The following is a 19343-nucleotide window of genomic DNA, read 5'->3' as shown; positions in this document are numbered from 1 at the left end:
TTAAGATATATTTTTTTTTGTTAGAAATACTAGGAGCTCAGAAATGAAAAAAGATATGAGGAGGTAGTTTACAACGATAATTTTTTGTAGTTTAGTGGAATTTTTAAACCGTGAATCTGGTACCAGGAGCTCAGAAGTTGGAAAATTTTAAAACATGAATTATGAAGTTGATTGTAAGATACGTAGCCTAGTTACAATCATAAAATAATGTTTTAAAAGAAAAATGCACGAAATGAAACACATTATTATTATTCATCGTTTATTTGATACAAGTGATCGGGGAGTTTAGAAAAATATAAAAGGTAGGTGTGATGCTAGTTGGAGACTAGTTACAGATGCGCAATGCTGTTCCTAAAATTCTTTGGTTTTTTTAAAACGAGGCATTCAGCGCCATCTACAATTTAGGTCATGGTAAGTCGATCGATAAATGGCGCTTTTTACTGTGCAAGGCTATGAAAACAGAAAAGTTTAACATCTAACTCTATTATCTAGTAATTAAATAAATTATCAATAATATGAAATAACAATACAACCTATATTTGCTTAAAATAATGTTAATTAGAAATATTAGCTAGCATAGTCTTGTTAACGAAAATCATCATATTAGATAACAGTAAATCAATCATTTGAGATGTAATATAAGATGATGTCTATATTGTAAGTACAGTGCATATAATATAATTTTCAGTTTTACATAATTTGTAATTAAAATGCAAGAGTTAATTAAATGCTCGATATTTTTAAATGTCATGATAAATTTTGGCATGTCACCTATTCAGTATAGTAATCGAAATTGAAATATTTGATATACTTACTTAGTTATAAAAATAACATAATATGAGTTGCTAGAAGCTATGATTTTCTAGATACAAAAATCTAAACTAAACAATTGAAGATGATTTTGGTCTTATTTCATACAGTTAGAAAGCAGATGATGGGCGTATTTTGTGAAAACGTCGTACGGTCTAAGAAATTGAACATTTAACTAGTCGTACATATTCTAATTATAAATGTATGCCATGTTGAACAAATCATGAGGACAGGATGTTAATCATTCGATATCTTTGACTGTACTGTATGTGTTCCTAACTGCAGGAATATTTAACAGTATTAAGCTACATACATACACGAATTAATATAATATAGAGATTATAAAATATACAATCTAATAATAGAACATATAATAAAATGTATGTTGCCATACAAGACGGGAACATTGGTCTAGTTTAGGAGATAACATACAAACATTCCTCTCTAATCGTCTACAATCAGTCTATGTATTATGAATTCCATGCACTAAAACTATTATTATAACTGTTTAATACAAAAAACTAGAACAAACATAAATTATTACTGCATATTAAGTTGTATCCTCATTAATCTGAGGATCTTTTGTCAAAGTCCTTGTCTTTATAGAAACAGTTATGTATCAGTAATGTATTGTAATTTGTAATCAAACTTAATTCCCAAAAAAATGAACATGATTTAGTCAGATAATTTGACCTTACATGATAGTCCGTAACATTTAGAATTTATTTGAAAAGTTGGTCAATAAAAATGTTTCTGATTTTATGATTGATTTGAAATTTGTTTAAACATTGTATTAAATAAAATTGGCCACAAAATAAAAAAAAATATATAAATGGTGGTGTTATGTTGGATTCAGAAGTTTTTGGCCGTATCAAAAATTATATAAAAACAATCATTTTCACATGCACAAAATAAAATTATTGGTTCATTTGCTCCAAGCAAATTAAATCTTTAAATATGCGACATCATAATTGCGGCTTGCTGTTAAGTTGCTGTTCTATAGCTGTTCACTTGCTGTTTTATTGCAGTCTGGACGTCTACCACGGCGAAATACTAATTGCAGCTTGCTGTTGAGATGCTACTTATTTGCTGTTGAGTTGCTATTGTGTTGCTGTCTTGACGTCTACCACAGCACGGACGACTTGCCGCCAGGGGGGTTTCGGACGCGAACAGACGTCTTCGTATCAGCTCCCTCCATTTCCTCTGTAATTTTATATTTTATTAGTTAATCACTTCAGGCCCATGTTGGATGCGAGTAGCAGGAGATCGGTCATCTTGGCGTTCATTGAGAGAAGCCTATGTCCAGCAGTGGACGACTATAGGCTGATATGATGATGATGATGAATCACTTCAAGTCTTCGGTACAGATTAGGTAAGTACTACGATTCGTGCAAACAGATAACATGAAGTTTGGAAAGAGATAGAAAACTGTAAAATAATGATCCAGTATCCAGGATAGCTAAATGTTTCAGAAATGATGTATCATGTATTAACCTGTTCAGATTATTATATCAATCTGTCACAATATGTGTCATACTATACTTTTAGACAAAACTTAAAATTTTTGTAAATTATATTGGGCGAATTTGAACCAAGAAAGGCCTGAGTTCTTCTTGTCAGAGGACTAGAAATCAACCATTGACACTAAGTCTAGTCTTAGTTCCTAGGACTTAGGAATAAATTTAGTCATGTCCAGGTATACGTACTGCTGATAGAGAAGGTGGAGTTCTGGAGGTCCCGCTGTCCGGGCTCGCGCATCTTGCGGCCGGTGGGGGTGCTGCAGCCGGAACCCGACACCGACATTGATTCCAGCTGCTTGTTCAGGTGCAGCTCTGGAAGATAATTTTTTTATAAAATTAGGGGCAAACGATAAAACTAGTCACCACCAGGAAAGCAACTACCGACGTCCAAGACTTACAAGTGCGTTGCCGGCCTTTTAGAGGGAATACGCTCTTTTTTAAGGTTTGCTGCAGGTCATATTGGTCTATAAATATTAAATACTACTGAATGTCATTCAAATGTTGCCCTAATTTACAAGCAACGGTTGCTTGTAAATAAGGACAACATCACTTGAAAGACAGCTCTCAAGTCATAATTTACAAGCTGCGTTTACTCTGATTTAAAATTTAATCTAAGGGATAAAAAAGTGTAAAAAATATTGGTAACGGAAGAACAGAAGAAATATACCTAATTTGCCATATAATATGATATATTTTGTACGCCTCCGTGGTCTAGTGGTATAGAGCGCGGCTTTTGACTCGGAGGTCGTGGGTTCGATTCCCGCGTTGGAAACATGTTATTTCCAAGTTTGGTTAGGACAATGCAGGCTGATCACCTGATTGTCTGACAAGTAAGATGATCCATGCGTCGGATGGGCATGTAAAAAGTCGGTCCTGCGCCTGATCTCTCGCCGGTCGTGTCGGTCTTCCGTCCCACTGGGTTATGAGAGTAAAGGAATAGAGAGTGCTCTTGTGTACTGCGCACACACTTGGGCACTATAAAAGTACTCCTGCGTAGCTGGCCTGGTTTCAACGAAACCGGCCACCGTCACCGAAACCGGTGTGGGAGCATTATTATATTTTGTAAAATGTAAAAACACACACAGCAACAAACACACTTAGATATAAAAAACTTAAGTATTGAATAAGCTCAGAAACATCGATTCTGATGTTAAAGTAAAACATAATATGATGCTCAAATGTTTCATGTCCGTAGACATTTTGTTTTGGGTCTTTTGTTTTATCTAGATTCTAGTTGCGTGAAGTCCTTGACTGCATTTTCTTTAGCCAATTTATTTTACTGTTTATCTAGTCTAGTTAATAAAAAAAACTCTTTCACATACCCTCGTACCCACCTGTGGGCGTGCCGTTAGTGTGCTCTGCTGACGTCACAGAGCGGGGCGAGTGCGGGGTGTGGGCGGGGGGCGCGGCGGGGGCGTGGGCCGGGGCGCCGTATACCGCGGGGCTGTCTGCCCGAGTCGGCAGGAACTTGCCGAGACCTGGGGATTGATAAGGGTGTTATTAGAAAGAAACTTAAATTTATATGGTATGTATGTTACAATCCTAGTAACAATAAATACTAAGTTAAGTAATACCAAATTGGTTTCCATTCAGCAATGCTACGAAGAGTTCTATAAGTATTAATTCTATAAGTAAGTAATTCTATAAGTATAAAATAATCTCATAAATACATTTGCGACGGATTGAAACGACCAAAGTTTTTTTTCCGGAATTCAAGTATCGTTGTTTTTAGGGAGTGCCTCAGCTGCCGGCGCCGGTTGCCAAAATGGCTACCGGCGCCGTTTTCCGAAGTTTGCCGAAGTCATACGATGTTTGCCGAGTAGGCTGCCGGCGCGCGGCGCAGAGTAATGATCAAAAACATCAGTCTTGACTCTTGAGCTAAAGGACTATGAAAAGTACAAATAATAAATGTGAGGATGTATATTTTAATGGTTGTGATGATGTTTTTAACAAATTGTCTATCATTTGTATTGACAAGATTGCTTCACCACTGTAGTCTGTAAGTCGAATTACAACTACATCAACAGCTACTACTGTAGTATACCAATTTAAATCAACACAAATGCACTTGTTTACCTTCCACAACACGTAGGTTGCCATCGTCAAGGCAGACTCTTCCGTTGACGATCACGTACTGGGGACTGCCCGACACGTTTTGGCCCTGAAACAAGATAATAAAATATATAATATGTAAGTACGAAACAAAATGTTTTTTAATCTAAAATCGATAAAAAACCATCGAGTTCTTCTTTGGAAGTGCCGGCAAAAGTGAAAATTGAACAGCAGAAATGGCAAACGATTTAGCCGCGCGATAGAAAGAGAGGGGCATATTACTTTCTTTCCTTAGGCGCAACGGCAACCAGCTGCTTTTGTGGTATTTTACGCGATTTTACTAACCCTTGAGTTATAACTTGTAACGCGAGTTTAACTTTTTACCTATCCCATAAAATATGCACACCTTACTAATGCTTATAAGTTAGAACCCAATACGAACAGTTAGACCCCCGCTCACTAACTTGGAAACTGGGCCACGTGGAAAGAATGGGAGAGGATCGCGGGGTAAAAAGAGCCGTCCAACAGGCCTTCGTCCTGTTGGACGCCCCAGGTATCGCTGGAGAGATGCTGTTGAGGCTGACCTGCGTGACCTTCAAGTCAGTAACTGGCAGGAGGTAGCGCAGGACAGGGCTCAATGGCGGAAGCTCATTTCGGAGGTCAAGATCCACTTTGGGTCGCTGAGCCAGCGGAGTTAGTTAGTTAGTTAGTTCACTAACTTGACCGCCCGCTCCTACAACCCCTCACCTCGAAGATATTGAAGTCGACAGCGTGGTGGTGATTGCTGGCGCTGATGGTGCGCTGCAGGCGGGGGTCCCACACCACCACGTCGGCGTCGCTGCCGGCCGCTATGACCCCCTTGCGCGGCCACAGGTTGAACACCCGGGCCGCGGTGGCCGAGGTCACGGCAACAAAGCGGCACGGGTCCATCATACCTGACAATTTGAAGGTAGCATACAAGATGTTAGTGTAAACAGCGTTATCCTTCAAACCATCAAATGAGCCCGTCAAGATGAACAACTTTTTGTATGAGAACAATGCTGTTTGGTGCAACAAAACAACGGTGATTTTATATTATTCTGTCTTTCTTCTTCTCTATATATCTAATATATTATATTATGATGGCTTGTCCGTTTTGCGACGCACATCAAAAGAGTTAAATAGGCAAGTACTCAAAAAGTCGCAGGATCAGCTAGAAATGTTTTAAAAAAATCAATTCGCTTCATCATAATCCTACGAATATCGATATAAATACAAGGTGTCTCAAAAGAAAGTTCACATTTAAATCTTTTTTTAAAAGAAAAGTCTTAGCTTTATTGAAAAAATGTTTATTTTATATTGAAGTACACTGTTTGGGAATTTATTTTTTAAAAATAACACCGTCCAAATGTAAACCGTTGCGCTCTCGGCATTCATTTAGTCGGGCACTAAAATTGCCTATGACAGCTCGGCAGGTAGTCTCCGTGATGGCTGCCATTTCATGACGGATATTTTCTTTTAATTGTGCCAGGGAAGTCGGTTTATTAGCGTAAACTTTTGATTTGACATAACCCCACAGGAAAAAATCCATAGGCGTTAAATCGGGACTCCGTGGAGGCCAATTTATGTCACCTCGCCTGGAGATTAATTTGTTCGGAAAAATTTCTCGAACTCGAGGCAGAGATCTGTTGGACGTGTGTGAAGTTGCTCCATCCTGCTGGAACCATGTTCTTTGGTTGTAACCAGGAAAGTTTTGCAGTTGGGGTACGAAAAACTCGTCTAACATCTCCACATAACGCTCTGAATTCACTGTGAGTGTGCGTCCCCTTCCATCTTTAAAAAAGTAAGGGCCGATAATTCCTCGCGCCGACATCGCTGCCCATACGGTGACTTTTGGGTGAATGTAGCGGTTTCTGATGTTTTTGTTTTGGGTTGGTTGCACTCCTGTAACGACAATTTTGCTTGTTTACAATTCAGGTGAAAATGGGCTTCATCGGAAAACAAGATGTTGGTGAACGTTGGAAAGCGCTCAATCATCTGATTTACAAAGGCAAGCCTCTGACCAGCATCTTGAGGCTTCAGTTCTTGCACTAACTGAATTTTGTACGGGTGCAGCTTTAAATCTTTGTGTAAAATGCGGCATAATGAAGATCTGTGCACATTTAAAGCAACAGCACGCTTCCGAATCGAGAGGTTTGGATCATCTCGAATAGACTGAGTAACACTGTCCACGTTTTCGGCTGTTCTTGATGTTCTTGGCCGCCCAGATTTTGGTTTCTCCAGAGTTGACCCAGTCTCTTCAAACTTCTCAACCCATTTTGCAATGAGTCGAGTGCTAGGCGCATCATTTATGTGACGAATATGTCGAATACTGCAGAATTTTCTACGCGCTACAGTCGCCGAATTACCGTTTTTGTAAAACTCACGTACGCACAACGCACGGTCCGCACCAGAGAAACGCTCCATAGCGACTAAATTCCCAAGAGCCAGACTACCGACTGACATACCCCCCGCGCCCCTCAGAATAGTTGCTTTCGCGTAATAAGATAAGCAAATGTGAACTTACTTTTGAGACACCCGTTATATAAATCCGATGCAGGAGTCGACGACTTCTATGCATTATGCGCAAAAAAGTAGCGTCAGTGGTGCATAGAGTTCGAGAAAGCCGGAATAGTGTCCTGAAGATGATAACGGAGAGAATTGACTCTGCACTCCTTCGCAGACTCACTGAGCTACATGTCAGGGTAGCAAGATGAGCTGCTTCATAATTGTTATTATAATTAGACTGATATTAAGATTGTAACAAAACTTTTCTTAATATGAGTTTTTTGTCTGATAATAAATATTTTTTTTATAATAATCCCCTACACTTGCAATTCTCACCAGTGTTAACAGCCTTCTGCCACAGCACGGCCATGCGGTCCTCGGCGCCGTTGACGCCATTGGGTATGTGGGCGAAGTTGTCCCGCCCCCGCGCCTTGTCCCCCTCCGCGAACGTGCAATTGTCGCTGCCTATCAGTTGCAGGTCGTCGCTGCAAGTATACTTTATTATTAGCAAAAGTTTAAAAATTGTGTAAGCCTAATTTTTTAACCGTCGACGCTGATATAAAATGTATCATAATATATCAGCGCAGATATCGAAAGCGCTTTCTAGAATTTCATACATTCATGCCATAAGCGGCGAATGGTGAACCTGCGTTCAGCGTGTAACTAAAATTAGCATAGAGAAAAAGTTATGCGGCCTGTTACTTATGTTGGCTCCATAAAAACCTCAAAATCTGTGATAAAAACAATGATCCATCGAGGAAGTTGATTCCTATGCAATTGACAGACCAACGTTATTTTGTCGAATATGTCAATTCAATGTTGATTGTGATCTGTCAGCTGGGTTTGACGCAACGCGACCAAACTACTTAGGTCCCCGATTTGCATAGGAATCAACTTCTCTGATAGTACATAGGGCATATACGTCAATCATCCACGATCGATCTCGACTGTGTATGTAGCTTCAGACAGTTTTACAATCATGGTGGCAATTATTGTTATCCAACATGGCCCAACATGGAGACAGGAGTTTTTACTCTGCTTGTTCTTGCAGCACAATATCGACAGAAAAATGAACCACCCTGGAATTCTGGAACTTAAAATAAACGGGGCAAACGAGCAAACGGGTCACCTGATGGAAAACAACTTCCGTCGCCCATTGACACTCACAACATCAGAAGAGATGCAGGTGCGTTGCCGGCCTTTTTAGAGGGAATAGGATAATAGGTTAGGGGAGGGTAGGGAAGGGAATAAGGTAGGTAATTGGGCCTCCGGTAAACTCACTCACTCGACGAAACACAGCCCAAGTTTCAAGCCGGTTTTCTGTGAGCCCGTGGTTTTTCTGCTGTCGAGCCGGCCGATTCGTGCCGAAGCATGGCTCTCCCACGGTAACATTTTTGATGTGACGGTAGTCTCGTGTACTCACTCGGCCAGCGCCTGCACGATGGCCTCGGGCGTGGTGGGGTCGGGCCGCAGCGGCGGGGACAGCACGTGCGCCGCCGCGTGACGGAAGCACGCGTTGCGGTAGTGGGTGCCTGCGGGATAACAGTGGGTTATACATTTGATACGGATACGTCATCAGCGCCAGATTTAATAGGCCGTTATAGGCCACGGCCTAGGGGCGGTCCATAGACCATAGAGGAACTACAGATTATATGAGGCGGCGGAAATAAAGTGGCCTACTCTCAAAAAATATAAATTCGGCACTGAACGTCATACGACTTACGAGACAGGATGTGACTGCAAATTGCAATAATCTCACGCGCGTATTCCAAAGCTTAATTATGAATATACCGTGGAAGTGTGCAGACTAATCGACGTCCGCGTCAAGGCCCAAAGAATGGCACATTATTTGGCCCTACTCGTAACTGAAGTGCATCCAGAAATCTGTTACCGAAATCCGAATGTATAATGCATAGGCACGAAATGAGAAATAATTGGATTGAACACTCTACTAGTACTAAGTCAAATACTAGTAGATTAGTTTAATACATGAGTTTATGTGGGCCGATCCCGGCGGCACTGCAATGCCGGGCCAACCCGTGACGGGAGTGGAGCGAGCCCCGAACATCCCGTCGTGGTACAAAAATCAGTTTAATATGCTGGTCCCGCAGTGCGGGAACTTTGAGATATTAAGCTGAAAAGAACAGATACTACACTTTGATCTTAGCCAAAAGGCCGAGAAGCGATACCGAACTGATACAACGCGAGAGACGTCATTCTGCACGCCGCGTTTTCGATAGCGCGATGTAGAAAACGGGCTAAATCTGAGAGTGACATCTAGCGGCCAAGTTGCGAACTATTATGAGTTAGAGCTTAGTACATCGCATAGCGCCATCTATCTCACCGCATAAGATATTGAAGCATATTTTTCTTGTATCGTAATAGTTCGTACCGTCGGTTCCAACGGTGGCTGCCAAGGTCTCTCCGAAGATCGGCTGCCGCTGACGGCGTCTCGCTAGGCGCAGCGCCTCCACGGCGCTCTTCGACATCATGTGCACTATGTACAGGGGCGCGTTCACCTGAAATCGTAGTGGTTGGTAAATAAGTATTAAATTACAAAAAAAGACTAATATATAATGCATTACTAAATGAAGTCTTGATCCTGACATAATATACAAAAGAAGTCGTTTTGTGCGTGAATAGAAATACTTTCCAAAACTTTCTTTAGATTTTTTTTAAAACAGATTTACGTTAACCGATGCCTCTAGTCAAAGAGATTTTAAATATTGGTTTTTAAATATAATAATTGTCAATTTTATACTTAGTATTTAGTACTGATTTTCCCGTAATAATCAGCTGCTTTGTTCCAGGGCAGTTCTAGATGCTATGACGCTTGTTACCTAGCGGCTAGCAGTTGCCTACTTTGGTCAGTCCCTTATTGCCTAAGTGACTGTCCGCACTGCGAATTGTAAACGCGCGGATTTCATTCGCGCGAATTTATTCATATACTTACTTAAATTTATCGCGAAATTTTCATGGCAAGTGCGGATACTCACAGATTCAATGTGTTACAGAAGTAAGAAAGAAAATCCGCGCGTTTGAAATTCGCAGTGCGGACAGTCCCTTAGGCACTAAAAGACTGTCCAAACTAGGACCGTCAATCTGACAGTAACCGGGAAATTACCTAGTTTCAGACAATCATCTATTGTTAACAATCGCCTAGTGGTTACCCACCTGGTTGGCAATAACGCAGGCCCTGTTAACGGCCTCGGCCTCCACCTCCTCATTCCGGCTCAGCTGGTGGCCCTCAGGCCCGGTGATGCCGGCAGCGAGCAGCTTCTCCGTGTTATGGGCTATGATGTTACCGTTTTCCGCGTGCACCTGTAACACAATAATAATGAGGATGGGCTGGTTGAAAGTCAGCTTTCAAGGCATAGGCTCTATGTTTATTACTGAGGAAATAATCCTGTGTCAGTGTAAATTACCTATCATAATATCAGAGTTAGACGCATTACACAGTGAGCAGGCTTAACTTGATTACAATAGTAATGCGAAAGAATGGAAATAAGCAGATTTAAGAGAAATGACGTTGACAGTTATTTATTTTATTCTATTGACACTATAGTTCCACATAAAAAGAAATCCTTAGGGTCAGCGTAATTTTAGCGTCGTCGGTCAAGGTTTAATTTTAAAATTAATTTTTAAGCGCGTTATCTCCTCTCCGCGGCTGCGCATCGTCCTAAGTTACTTATGAACAGGCAGCGGTAAACTTTACACCATGTTTGATTGTATACGTAGTGAGTGTGGCAAAGCGCGCCTACCCCATATTATAGCTATAACTCCATACTGCTGATTGGAAATAGTTTACCTGTGGCAGCGCCCTCAACTCCGCGCACGTCTCCATCGCGTGACACAGCTCGTAGTCATCCAGCATCCACGCATCTTTGTAAGCCATGAACATCTTGAAGGAGTTGATGCCGTGTTCAGCCACCAGCTGCGCCATCTCGCGGCGGACGGCCGGCGACCACCACGTCACACCCACGTGGAGGCCGTAGTCGCAGCACACCTGGGGAAGTACAAAAAAAAATTGAGACGAATGTTCACTGTAAGTGTCTAAACACACTAGGCTGAATTACGCCGGCGTAATTTCCGCCGCAAATGTCAAACGCATACAAAACGCGACGTAATAGTGTGTCACCCCTCGTATTCGGCCCGTATTTTGTATGCAATTTAAACGCGGCGTAAGCGCGGCGGAATTTACGCCGGCGTCATTCAGCCTAATGTGTTTAGACCCTTAGGCTGGATTTATATGTAGCGGCGCGAACGCGCAGTTTGACCGCTATAGCCTATACTGCAGCTATACCGCGAGATCACTGGCGAACATAATAATTTAATATGTTACAAATTACAATTTATTTTAAAAATAGCGGCGCGGTCGCGCTGTCATTAACATTAGCTTGTAATCTCGCGGTGTACATGTCGCAGCCAACTGGTTTAAATAGCCGTTCAATCAAACAGCTAGCCCTTTGACTGAACAACGCCATTCAATCACAATTCTAGCTTTTTAATTGAATATTTTAGTCGCTCAAAACGTTCAACACTACAGCTGATTCAAAGTGCGTCGACTGCGACATATACGCCAAACCGCGCGTTCGGGCTGACGCATATAAATCCAGCCTTAGCTAAGGAAACAAATCCAGTAAAAGGGGCCTTTTAACAAAAAAGTAGAAAATTGTTCAATTACAATTTTTTTACAATCTAATGAGAATGACTAATGACTCAATCGATTTTAAATATTATTATTTATTACAAAAGGCAACATTTTACTGCATGTACTGCAGATTATTATTTAAATAGTTCTTATCTTTAAAACTAGATGGCGTTGTATATAGCGTTTTAACAGGGATAACAGTATTCAGTAAATTAGCTGAATAATCCAAAAACTTCTCAGTTTTGTGACATAGTACGAGTTTTAATAGCAAAATATTTACCTTGCTATCAGCCTTTTGTCTCCAGTTGTTGTAAGCTTCAATTAGGGATTGTCCTTTCTGAGGCAGCACGAAGTCAACTGAAAAAATAAGCATTGTTGATTTGATACTATAAAAATATGTTTCTCCGAGTAATTTTTTGCGTGGGAAATGTACAGAGAGTAACAAAAACTATCCGATGTCCTTCCTCCTTTCCTTTCAAATTATCTCCATACCCATCTAAATCGGTTTAAAAAAGGTTACTTTTTCAGCGCTGCTACTTTCACAGCGAACTTCATATAGGGGACCCTTATACACCCAAAGCATTATCAATTATTTTTGCTACATCTTGTATAGTATCATAGTACATATATATAATATAATTATTTTATTAATATAATATACTTATGGCATAACAACACTTATCGGGTCAGTTAAGAATACAAGCCATACAGCATACTCACTAACAGTAATAGTATAGCCGGGTCAGCAAATACATAAAAGTGTTTAAAGACGTCTAAACACACTAGGCAGAAGTTACGCGGCGTAAATTCCGCATGATTCCGCCTGCAATGTATTTTAAATGGCCGATGACACACTATTCCGTCGCGTTCCGTCCGTATTTTGTATGCGGACATTGCGGACGTAATCATGCGGAATTTACGCCGCGTAACTTCGGCCTAGTGTGGCCTAGCACTATACTTACTGACAGTAGTTGTGCCCCCGGCGACGGCAGCCCGGGTCCCCTTGTAGAAGTCATCAGCCGTCTTCGCCCCCATCATCTCCAACTCGAAGTGGGTGTGGGGATCTATGCCGCCTGGCATCACCAGCTTGCCCGTCGCGTCGATGGTGCGAGTGCCACCAGGGATGATGAGGTTCCGACCCACTTGCCTGGAAGGTAAAAAGTAGAATTATAATTTCTATATTTACCAGCAGTGACAAAACTGATGATGGATTTTGCCAAGAACAGCGCGGCTAAAATGGTCGCTTTGGAGAATCATATTATGAATCATAATAAGATTCATTTTTTTTAAATCGCAAAATGCAAATCTGCTTGCAATTCATGTCTAGTAATTCGTACTTTACAATTGACATTAATTTTGTCACTTTGACAGTTTTGACAATTCATTTGCTGAATTGATTGAGAGGAATTTTAGGCTCGCAGGATGCAAAATATTGAACCAATCAAAGCACTGCAATTTGCTCGTGACCTTTTATGAAATAGATAAACCAAAATTTTCCAGCTCTAAACAAGCTGCTGATGATGAATAATTATTATGGCTGAGAAGTGAGAACACTCTCGTCTCTCTATAAAGTAAGTAGCCAGCACTCAGCTTTAAAAAGTATTAAAATCGTAACAACTTAAGTTGTTTTGAGAAAATAATGAAAATCCAACTGTAAACTGTTGCTCATTGCTGGCTCTTACTAGAGTAAGGCGTGGACGTGGAGTCGTGAACTATCACTGAAGATGATTTTTCATCTTTTCTGTTGCTCATCGCTTGCTTTATTGGTTTAGGTAGGCTGTGATCAGACTATTTGCTGATCGCAACCCTTTCAAGATAAATCTCGTTTCAATCGTCAAAAACGAACGTAGAGCATCAACCGCATTCATTTCTATATGACTAAAATAAGCCATGCTAGCGCTAGCGCGATGTAGCGAACTGACAGCGACATCTAGTTTCAATGTGCGAAAACTAACCTCCTCAAAGCGCGGGTCTTTTTTATCCAGATACAAAAAGTACAGGGCTCTATGATTTCAGTTTGTTGTATTGTTTGTAAATACTTAGTAACTAAACATGAATGTATCATTTTGTTCTTCAAAATTACTTTTACTTTTTTTTTGAAATAAGGGCAAACGAGCAAACGAGTCACCTGATGGAAACCAACTTCCGTCGCCCATGGACACTCGCAGCATCAGAAGAGCCGCAAGTGCGTTGCCGGCATTTTAAGAGGGAATAGGGTAATAGGGGAGGGTAGGGATGGGAAGGGAATAGGGTAGAGGATTGGGCCTCCGGGCTCCGGTAAACTCACTCACTCGGCGAAACACAGCGCAAGCGCTGTTTCACGCCGGTTTTCTGTGAGAGCGTGGTATTTCTCCGGTCGAGCCGGCCTATTCGTGCCGAAGAATGTCTCTCCCACGTTTAAATTATACACGTACTATAAACTATTTGACTCAGAGTATATTTTAGTTTTATTTTCATTCCACTATCACAAAATGCTATTTTAAACTATATTATATTTTTGTCAAGTTTCTAGAATCTCTAAGCCGTACAACACCGTGACTTCACGGTATTTCATGAATCGCAAAAAAAAGTAAATTAATTTTCTGTGTAACATTTTTACCGCGAATACACAAAAAATCTTTTGTTATTTCTAAAACTAAATCATGCTGAGTCAGTGGCGTTAACGTTAACTTCTAAACAATCTAGTTGAACCAATTTAGAAAATAGTTAAAGTTAATTTAACTATTTTGGGAGTAATTGTCTACGAGATGCGGGTTTTGGTGATTTATCATTATTAATTTGTTACATTGTTAAATAATAGAGAGTTATTAATAGCATACTTCACGCTTTTTAATATTAAATAAAATGTATTATTATTCTTCTTTTATCAAATTACAAGTGTGTTTATTGCATTGAATATTGAAATCCAAAGTTTACCAGTGGGCAACAGAGGCCCACAGTAGAAGTAAGGGTTAAATCACTAAGGCTTGCCAAGGCTTTTAGCACAATATATTATAATTTAACCCATTTCTTAAAAAAATGTTTTATTTGTTGTTAATTCCCTTTGTTCAGAAAAAATAATTTTTGATTATTGTGTTCTTTCCTGGCTTTTTTTGTTTTAAATCAGTTAACTTATTCTGGATTTCAGACTTGTGTAAGTCAAGAAGTTTTATGATAAAGTCAAGGTATCTTCTAGTCAATACGACATAGCTTTTTGATACTTCGACTAGCAACTTTTTTATAGTGATTTTTTATTATTTTTATATTTAATCAGACAAGCAGTTAAGAGTTAACCTGTATCAGATTGTTCTTTCAATCAGTGATATTTCATTATATCTGTCAAGACTGTACTCAAACTGTTTGACATTAGTGTATTGTGTCAGTTATCACCTGGTATCAGGTGTTTCGTCAGCCCGTTGAGTTCAGTGACATGTGCCGTTATGTCACTTATGGCGGTGCGGATATCGCCACATTAGCCGCATCCGGCGTGCCGCATGTACCGAATATTCGCTTCCTACTTCAACTATTTACATTAACAAATTAGTAGGGACAGTTCACAGAAAACCGGCGTGAAACAGCGCTTGCGTTGTGTTTCGCCGAGTGAGTGAGTTTACCGGAGGCCCAATCCCCTACCCTATTCCCTTCCCTACCCTCCCCTATTCCCTTCCCTTCCCTTCCCATCCCTACCCTCCCCTATTACCCTATTCCCTCTTAAAAGGCCGGCAACGCTCGCAGCATCAGAAGAGCTGCAGGTGCTCTTATGATGCTGCGAGTGTCCATGGGCGACGGAAGTTGCTTTCCATCAGGTGACCCGTTGGCTCGTTTGCCCCCCTTATTTCATAAAAAAAAACAGTACCTACTAGTATCACTATGAGCATCTATGAGTCTTTTTAACCCTCGACGAAAAAGAGGGGTGTTACAAGTTTGATTTGTTGGTTTGTCTGTGTGTCAGTGCGTAGCATCGTAGCGTAGATCCAAACGAGTAAACATTTTTTTCTGTGTTCTGACAAGATCGAGAGTTTATTTTCGGATAAAAACTATTTCCTGTGTCCTCTGCCTGCCTAGCATACGCCAACGAGATTTCTCACTCTACATGATTTCTCGATGTTTGATGGTTTGTCTCTTCATCTCTATTGACCCTAGCATGATAAATATTTTTTCTCGCGTAGATCTATCATCGAAATAATATATTTTTATAGAGTTTTGTCGACTTATTCGTCGATTATGAGACGAGTAGTTTTTAATTATCTCGAGATATCTCGTTGGCGTATGCTAGGCAGACCGATCTCGCCCGCGCCGGAGTCCGGAGACTCAAATTCCAAAAACTTAAGTTCAGAAGTTCGACAGACATTTTATTTATTGTAACTATACCTTTGTTCTAATAAATGTTGCGCTAAACTCTTATTTTAGTTAAGTTTTCTTTGTTATCAAGTTTTGAAACATGGTGTTTACGAAAACACTGGAGATAACAGTGTCGAGTGTAAACTGTGCCTAAGTGAAGCGGGCATTATCGGTCACACATTTTCCTTTCCACCGTTATTTGTATAAGACCAAAAGACAACCTATATTTTGAATTGTAAAATAATGGCCGGTAAAGTCAAAGATTTCTGATCAGTATGAAAATGATACTAAATAACTAAAACATAGACAGACATAGTTACATGGATAAAGAGCATCGTTAAAGTTTAAGGAATATTATTAAATTATGAGACACGTACGTAATTAATCTATGTCAATATCCATTCAACCAAATGGCTGATCAACACACTAAAATCTACATGGTGTAAGTTTTAACAAAACTAAGTGATAAAACTATACGGTATATGTATAGAGTTCACCGTGCAAGTAGCAGCCCCGAAAAAATAACTTTTTTTAAACTTTTGTATGAGCAAATTCATGGCGCTTGTCCAATGCCCATATAAATCACAAAAAAATTTGATCTTCATCACTGTCACAGAAGTTACACTTTACTTATACGAGATGTTAGTGAAAACACCGTTATCCGTGAAACCATCAAATGAGCCCGTCAAAATGAACAACTTTTTCTATGAGAACACTGCTGGGAACTCAAAAAAATCCGTCTTCATACCCATTACCCATACAAATTGCCGATCCGGGCATCCGTATGGGTATGAAGACGGCATTTTTTTTGAGTTCCCAGCAATCAGCATTGTTCTCATAGAAAAAAGTCCCATTTTGACGGGCTCATTTGATGGTTTCAAGGATAACGGTTTTTACACTAACACACTGTATAATATTGTACATACGTTCGTTTGGATGGAAGCCGTCCGTTTGTATTCAATTTAAATTATAATAAAACTGTATTCAAAGCCTACCACGAATGTAAAAACAATTCGCTATCACGCTCATACGGCATCATAAAATAACAAACGCCAAGGAAATGCGTGATCCAAACGATTTTCCAATAAAAGCCTCCGTTTCCGTAGCAAATGTATAAAAGTTTGGAATGGTACTACGGTTACGTAACGAATAACGATAATCGGTACTGTTACCATGACAATTTTCATGACTAAATTCTTAAAACAGAGGATTAGACCGCCGCGCGGCGTGTTAGCAGAGGAAGTACTAGTACCTACGATCAAAATATACGATCAAAATTCAAGAAATCAAGTTGCGATGGCTGCCATTCGAGAAGCAGGCTTCGAACTGACCCGCCCTATTCTCCAGATTTAGCCCCCAGTGACTTTTATTTGTTTCCTCGGCTCAAGGAACATCTCAGGGGCAAAAAATTTGGGGATGATAGCGAGGTGATGGCTGCTGTAGAGGCATTTTGGGAGAGCTCTGATAAAGATGTTTTTTCAATGGGTATTTTAGGTTTAGAGAAACATTTGACTAAATGTATCGACTTGTTAGGAGACTACGTTGAAAAATAAACTAAATTTAAACTAGAATCGTTGTTTTATTATACTCATTATCATTACTTTTTGATCGCCCCTCGTATATCTTTAGAGAGCGCGAAGATTTTCTTTTCTTCTCCGGTACTCCCGAGTTCTATAGATTTTTGCAAGTTCAAAGGAAAACGAACACTGCAGGCGGCGTCAGAATTGGCTATACCGAAATCGGATAACTTGGCAAGGAAAGTACTACTTCGCTTCGAGGGCCAGTGACGGATTAAGACTACTTGATGCCCTAAGCAATCCATGCCTGTGGGCCCCCCTATCCGTATCTCAACTAGAATCGGTCTTTGAACCTTTACTCTTCTGGTGGGGCCCTCAGAGGTGATGCCCTAGGCAATTGCTTAATTTGATTAAGGGCTAATCCGTCACTGCACAGGGCGTACTAGTGGACAGTACAGTATTTCTCTCATTCCTCGTATTCATGACAAAGGAAATAGTGACATTTTCACGAAAATTATAGTACAGTGAAAATATTTCCTGTTTTTCATAGGCATGCACATGACCTGCGCCCCGCCTTACATTATTCAGTAATTTTGGTTCCAGTGAGATAGCCACTATTAATATTAAAATATTATAAAGCCCGTCAAGTGATATTTAAAAATAAATGCAACATAATAACGTAGACAGACGCTTTAATTGGGTTATGTGGAAGCCATACTGTACAGCCTCTACGAGTATTAAACCGTACATTTAATGGCCTTTCGCGATCAAATTATGATATTCAATAATATGGTACAGATTGGCTTTAATATTGGGATATAGTGTCTAACAAACCATGCCGAAGTTCCGCGGCGGAAGTTCGGCATGAAATTACGTGAGCAACGTCAAACGCGACGGAATTTCGGCATAGTGTCATCGGTAATTTAAAATACACTGACCTCTATAAAGCTTAGAACAAACCTACGCGTCAGTGACAAGGGACGCGGTACGCGAGACGGGATCGTCTGCAACGCGAAACTGGCCGTGCACACCTGCGTGACTACGGCGCGAACCGTCAAACTTCATTTGTTAATGAACAGTCACTAAAGACGCGCGACTTTATCTGGTGTATGCTAACTGTTGTGGTAATGACATCCTCATACTTAATATCAGAGTCCGATGCGTCGGACGGACGGACATGAGGGTTGCGAGATGCTAAGCTTGCTTTTGATTTGGAAGGTGCAGAGGAATAAAACACGTCCACAATGGTCAAGTTGAATTAATTTAGGCGCCTACCACACGTGCATGCTTGACTACAGATTTGCTTGCGCACGCCGGCTTGAACACTGAACATTGTGCGTATAGTTGGTAAAACTGTAGTACGCGCAAGCCCCAAAGTTTGTCTTGTTGTTTTTTAAACTTGCTTGTCTGCGCGTGTGGTTGGAAGTTCAGTGTTCAAGCCGCTCTTTGTCAGTCAAAATATGGTGTTAAAATGCGCGCACGCTGCTATAAAATGGCAGATTTACGTACATATTATAAACGTCAGTTTGCAACTGAATTCATTGAATTATAAAAATCTCTGCTCGCTCTGTGGAAGATCAAATCGAAAGATTATTCTGACAGGAATAAAAAAAATACGCATATGAAAAAATATATTTTATTTATGCATTATCAATTTTGTCACTAGCAAACACTGGAAAAATTAAAGCAGAAGAAAATATAGTTCTTCATTGAGAAACATTGTTTATACGCCGATGATCTCGGCAAGAATGTGGCTTGCGCATGCATGTGGTAGATAAATCAGTCTTACATCTTTTCATGCGAGAAGCATGCGCTAGCAAAACTGTGTTCAAGCATGCACATGTGGTAGGTGCTTTAATATCATGACACAATCTATCAAAACGTAAACAAATCAAAAAATCATAAACGAAAGAGTTGTACAAAATAATATAAAAAAGGTTTTAAAAA

The 19343-nt window shown here is 40.2% G+C and overlaps 1 protein-coding gene and 1 non-coding gene across 4 annotated transcripts in view; both read right to left on the bottom strand.

Annotated features, from left to right (window-relative positions):
- Positions 1-242: 242 nt before the first annotated feature.
- LOC121736502 (dihydropyrimidinase) overlaps positions 243-19343 on the bottom strand; it is a 66250-nt gene continuing 47149 nt past the window's right edge. For 2 of the 3 annotated variants that reach the window (XM_042127729.1, XM_042127730.1), the window contains exons 3-14: positions 12522-12706; positions 11840-11916; positions 10717-10914; positions 10083-10229; positions 9301-9427; positions 8332-8440; positions 7245-7393; positions 5130-5317; positions 4407-4491; positions 3653-3808; positions 2517-2642; positions 243-2013 (exon numbers count right to left, since the gene is read on the bottom strand). In XM_042127729.1, coding sequence (XP_041983663.1) covers positions 1934-2013; positions 2517-2642; positions 3653-3808; positions 4407-4491; positions 5130-5317; positions 7245-7393; positions 8332-8440; positions 9301-9427; positions 10083-10229; positions 10717-10914; positions 11840-11916; positions 12522-12706 — 1627 coding nt within the window. In that variant the 3' untranslated portion in view covers positions 243-1933. The remainder of the gene's footprint in view (positions 2014-2516; positions 2643-3652; positions 3809-4406; positions 4492-5129; positions 5318-7244; positions 7394-8331; positions 8441-9300; positions 9428-10082; positions 10230-10716; positions 10915-11839; positions 11917-12521; positions 12707-19343) is intronic. The other variant, XM_042127731.1, reaches the window with a different exon arrangement.
- LOC121736891 lies at positions 8903-9095 on the bottom strand. Its single transcript, XR_006037079.1, has one exon. It is a non-coding gene; the product is annotated as a U2 spliceosomal RNA (small nuclear RNA).

Source organism: Aricia agestis, chromosome 19, assembly GCF_905147365.1.
Source record: "Aricia agestis chromosome 19, ilAriAges1.1, whole genome shotgun sequence".
Taxonomy (NCBI): Eukaryota; Metazoa; Arthropoda; class Insecta; order Lepidoptera; family Lycaenidae; genus Aricia; species Aricia agestis.
The sequence above is the reverse complement of the archived record's forward strand: the minus strand, read 5'-3'. Positions and strand labels throughout refer to the sequence as shown.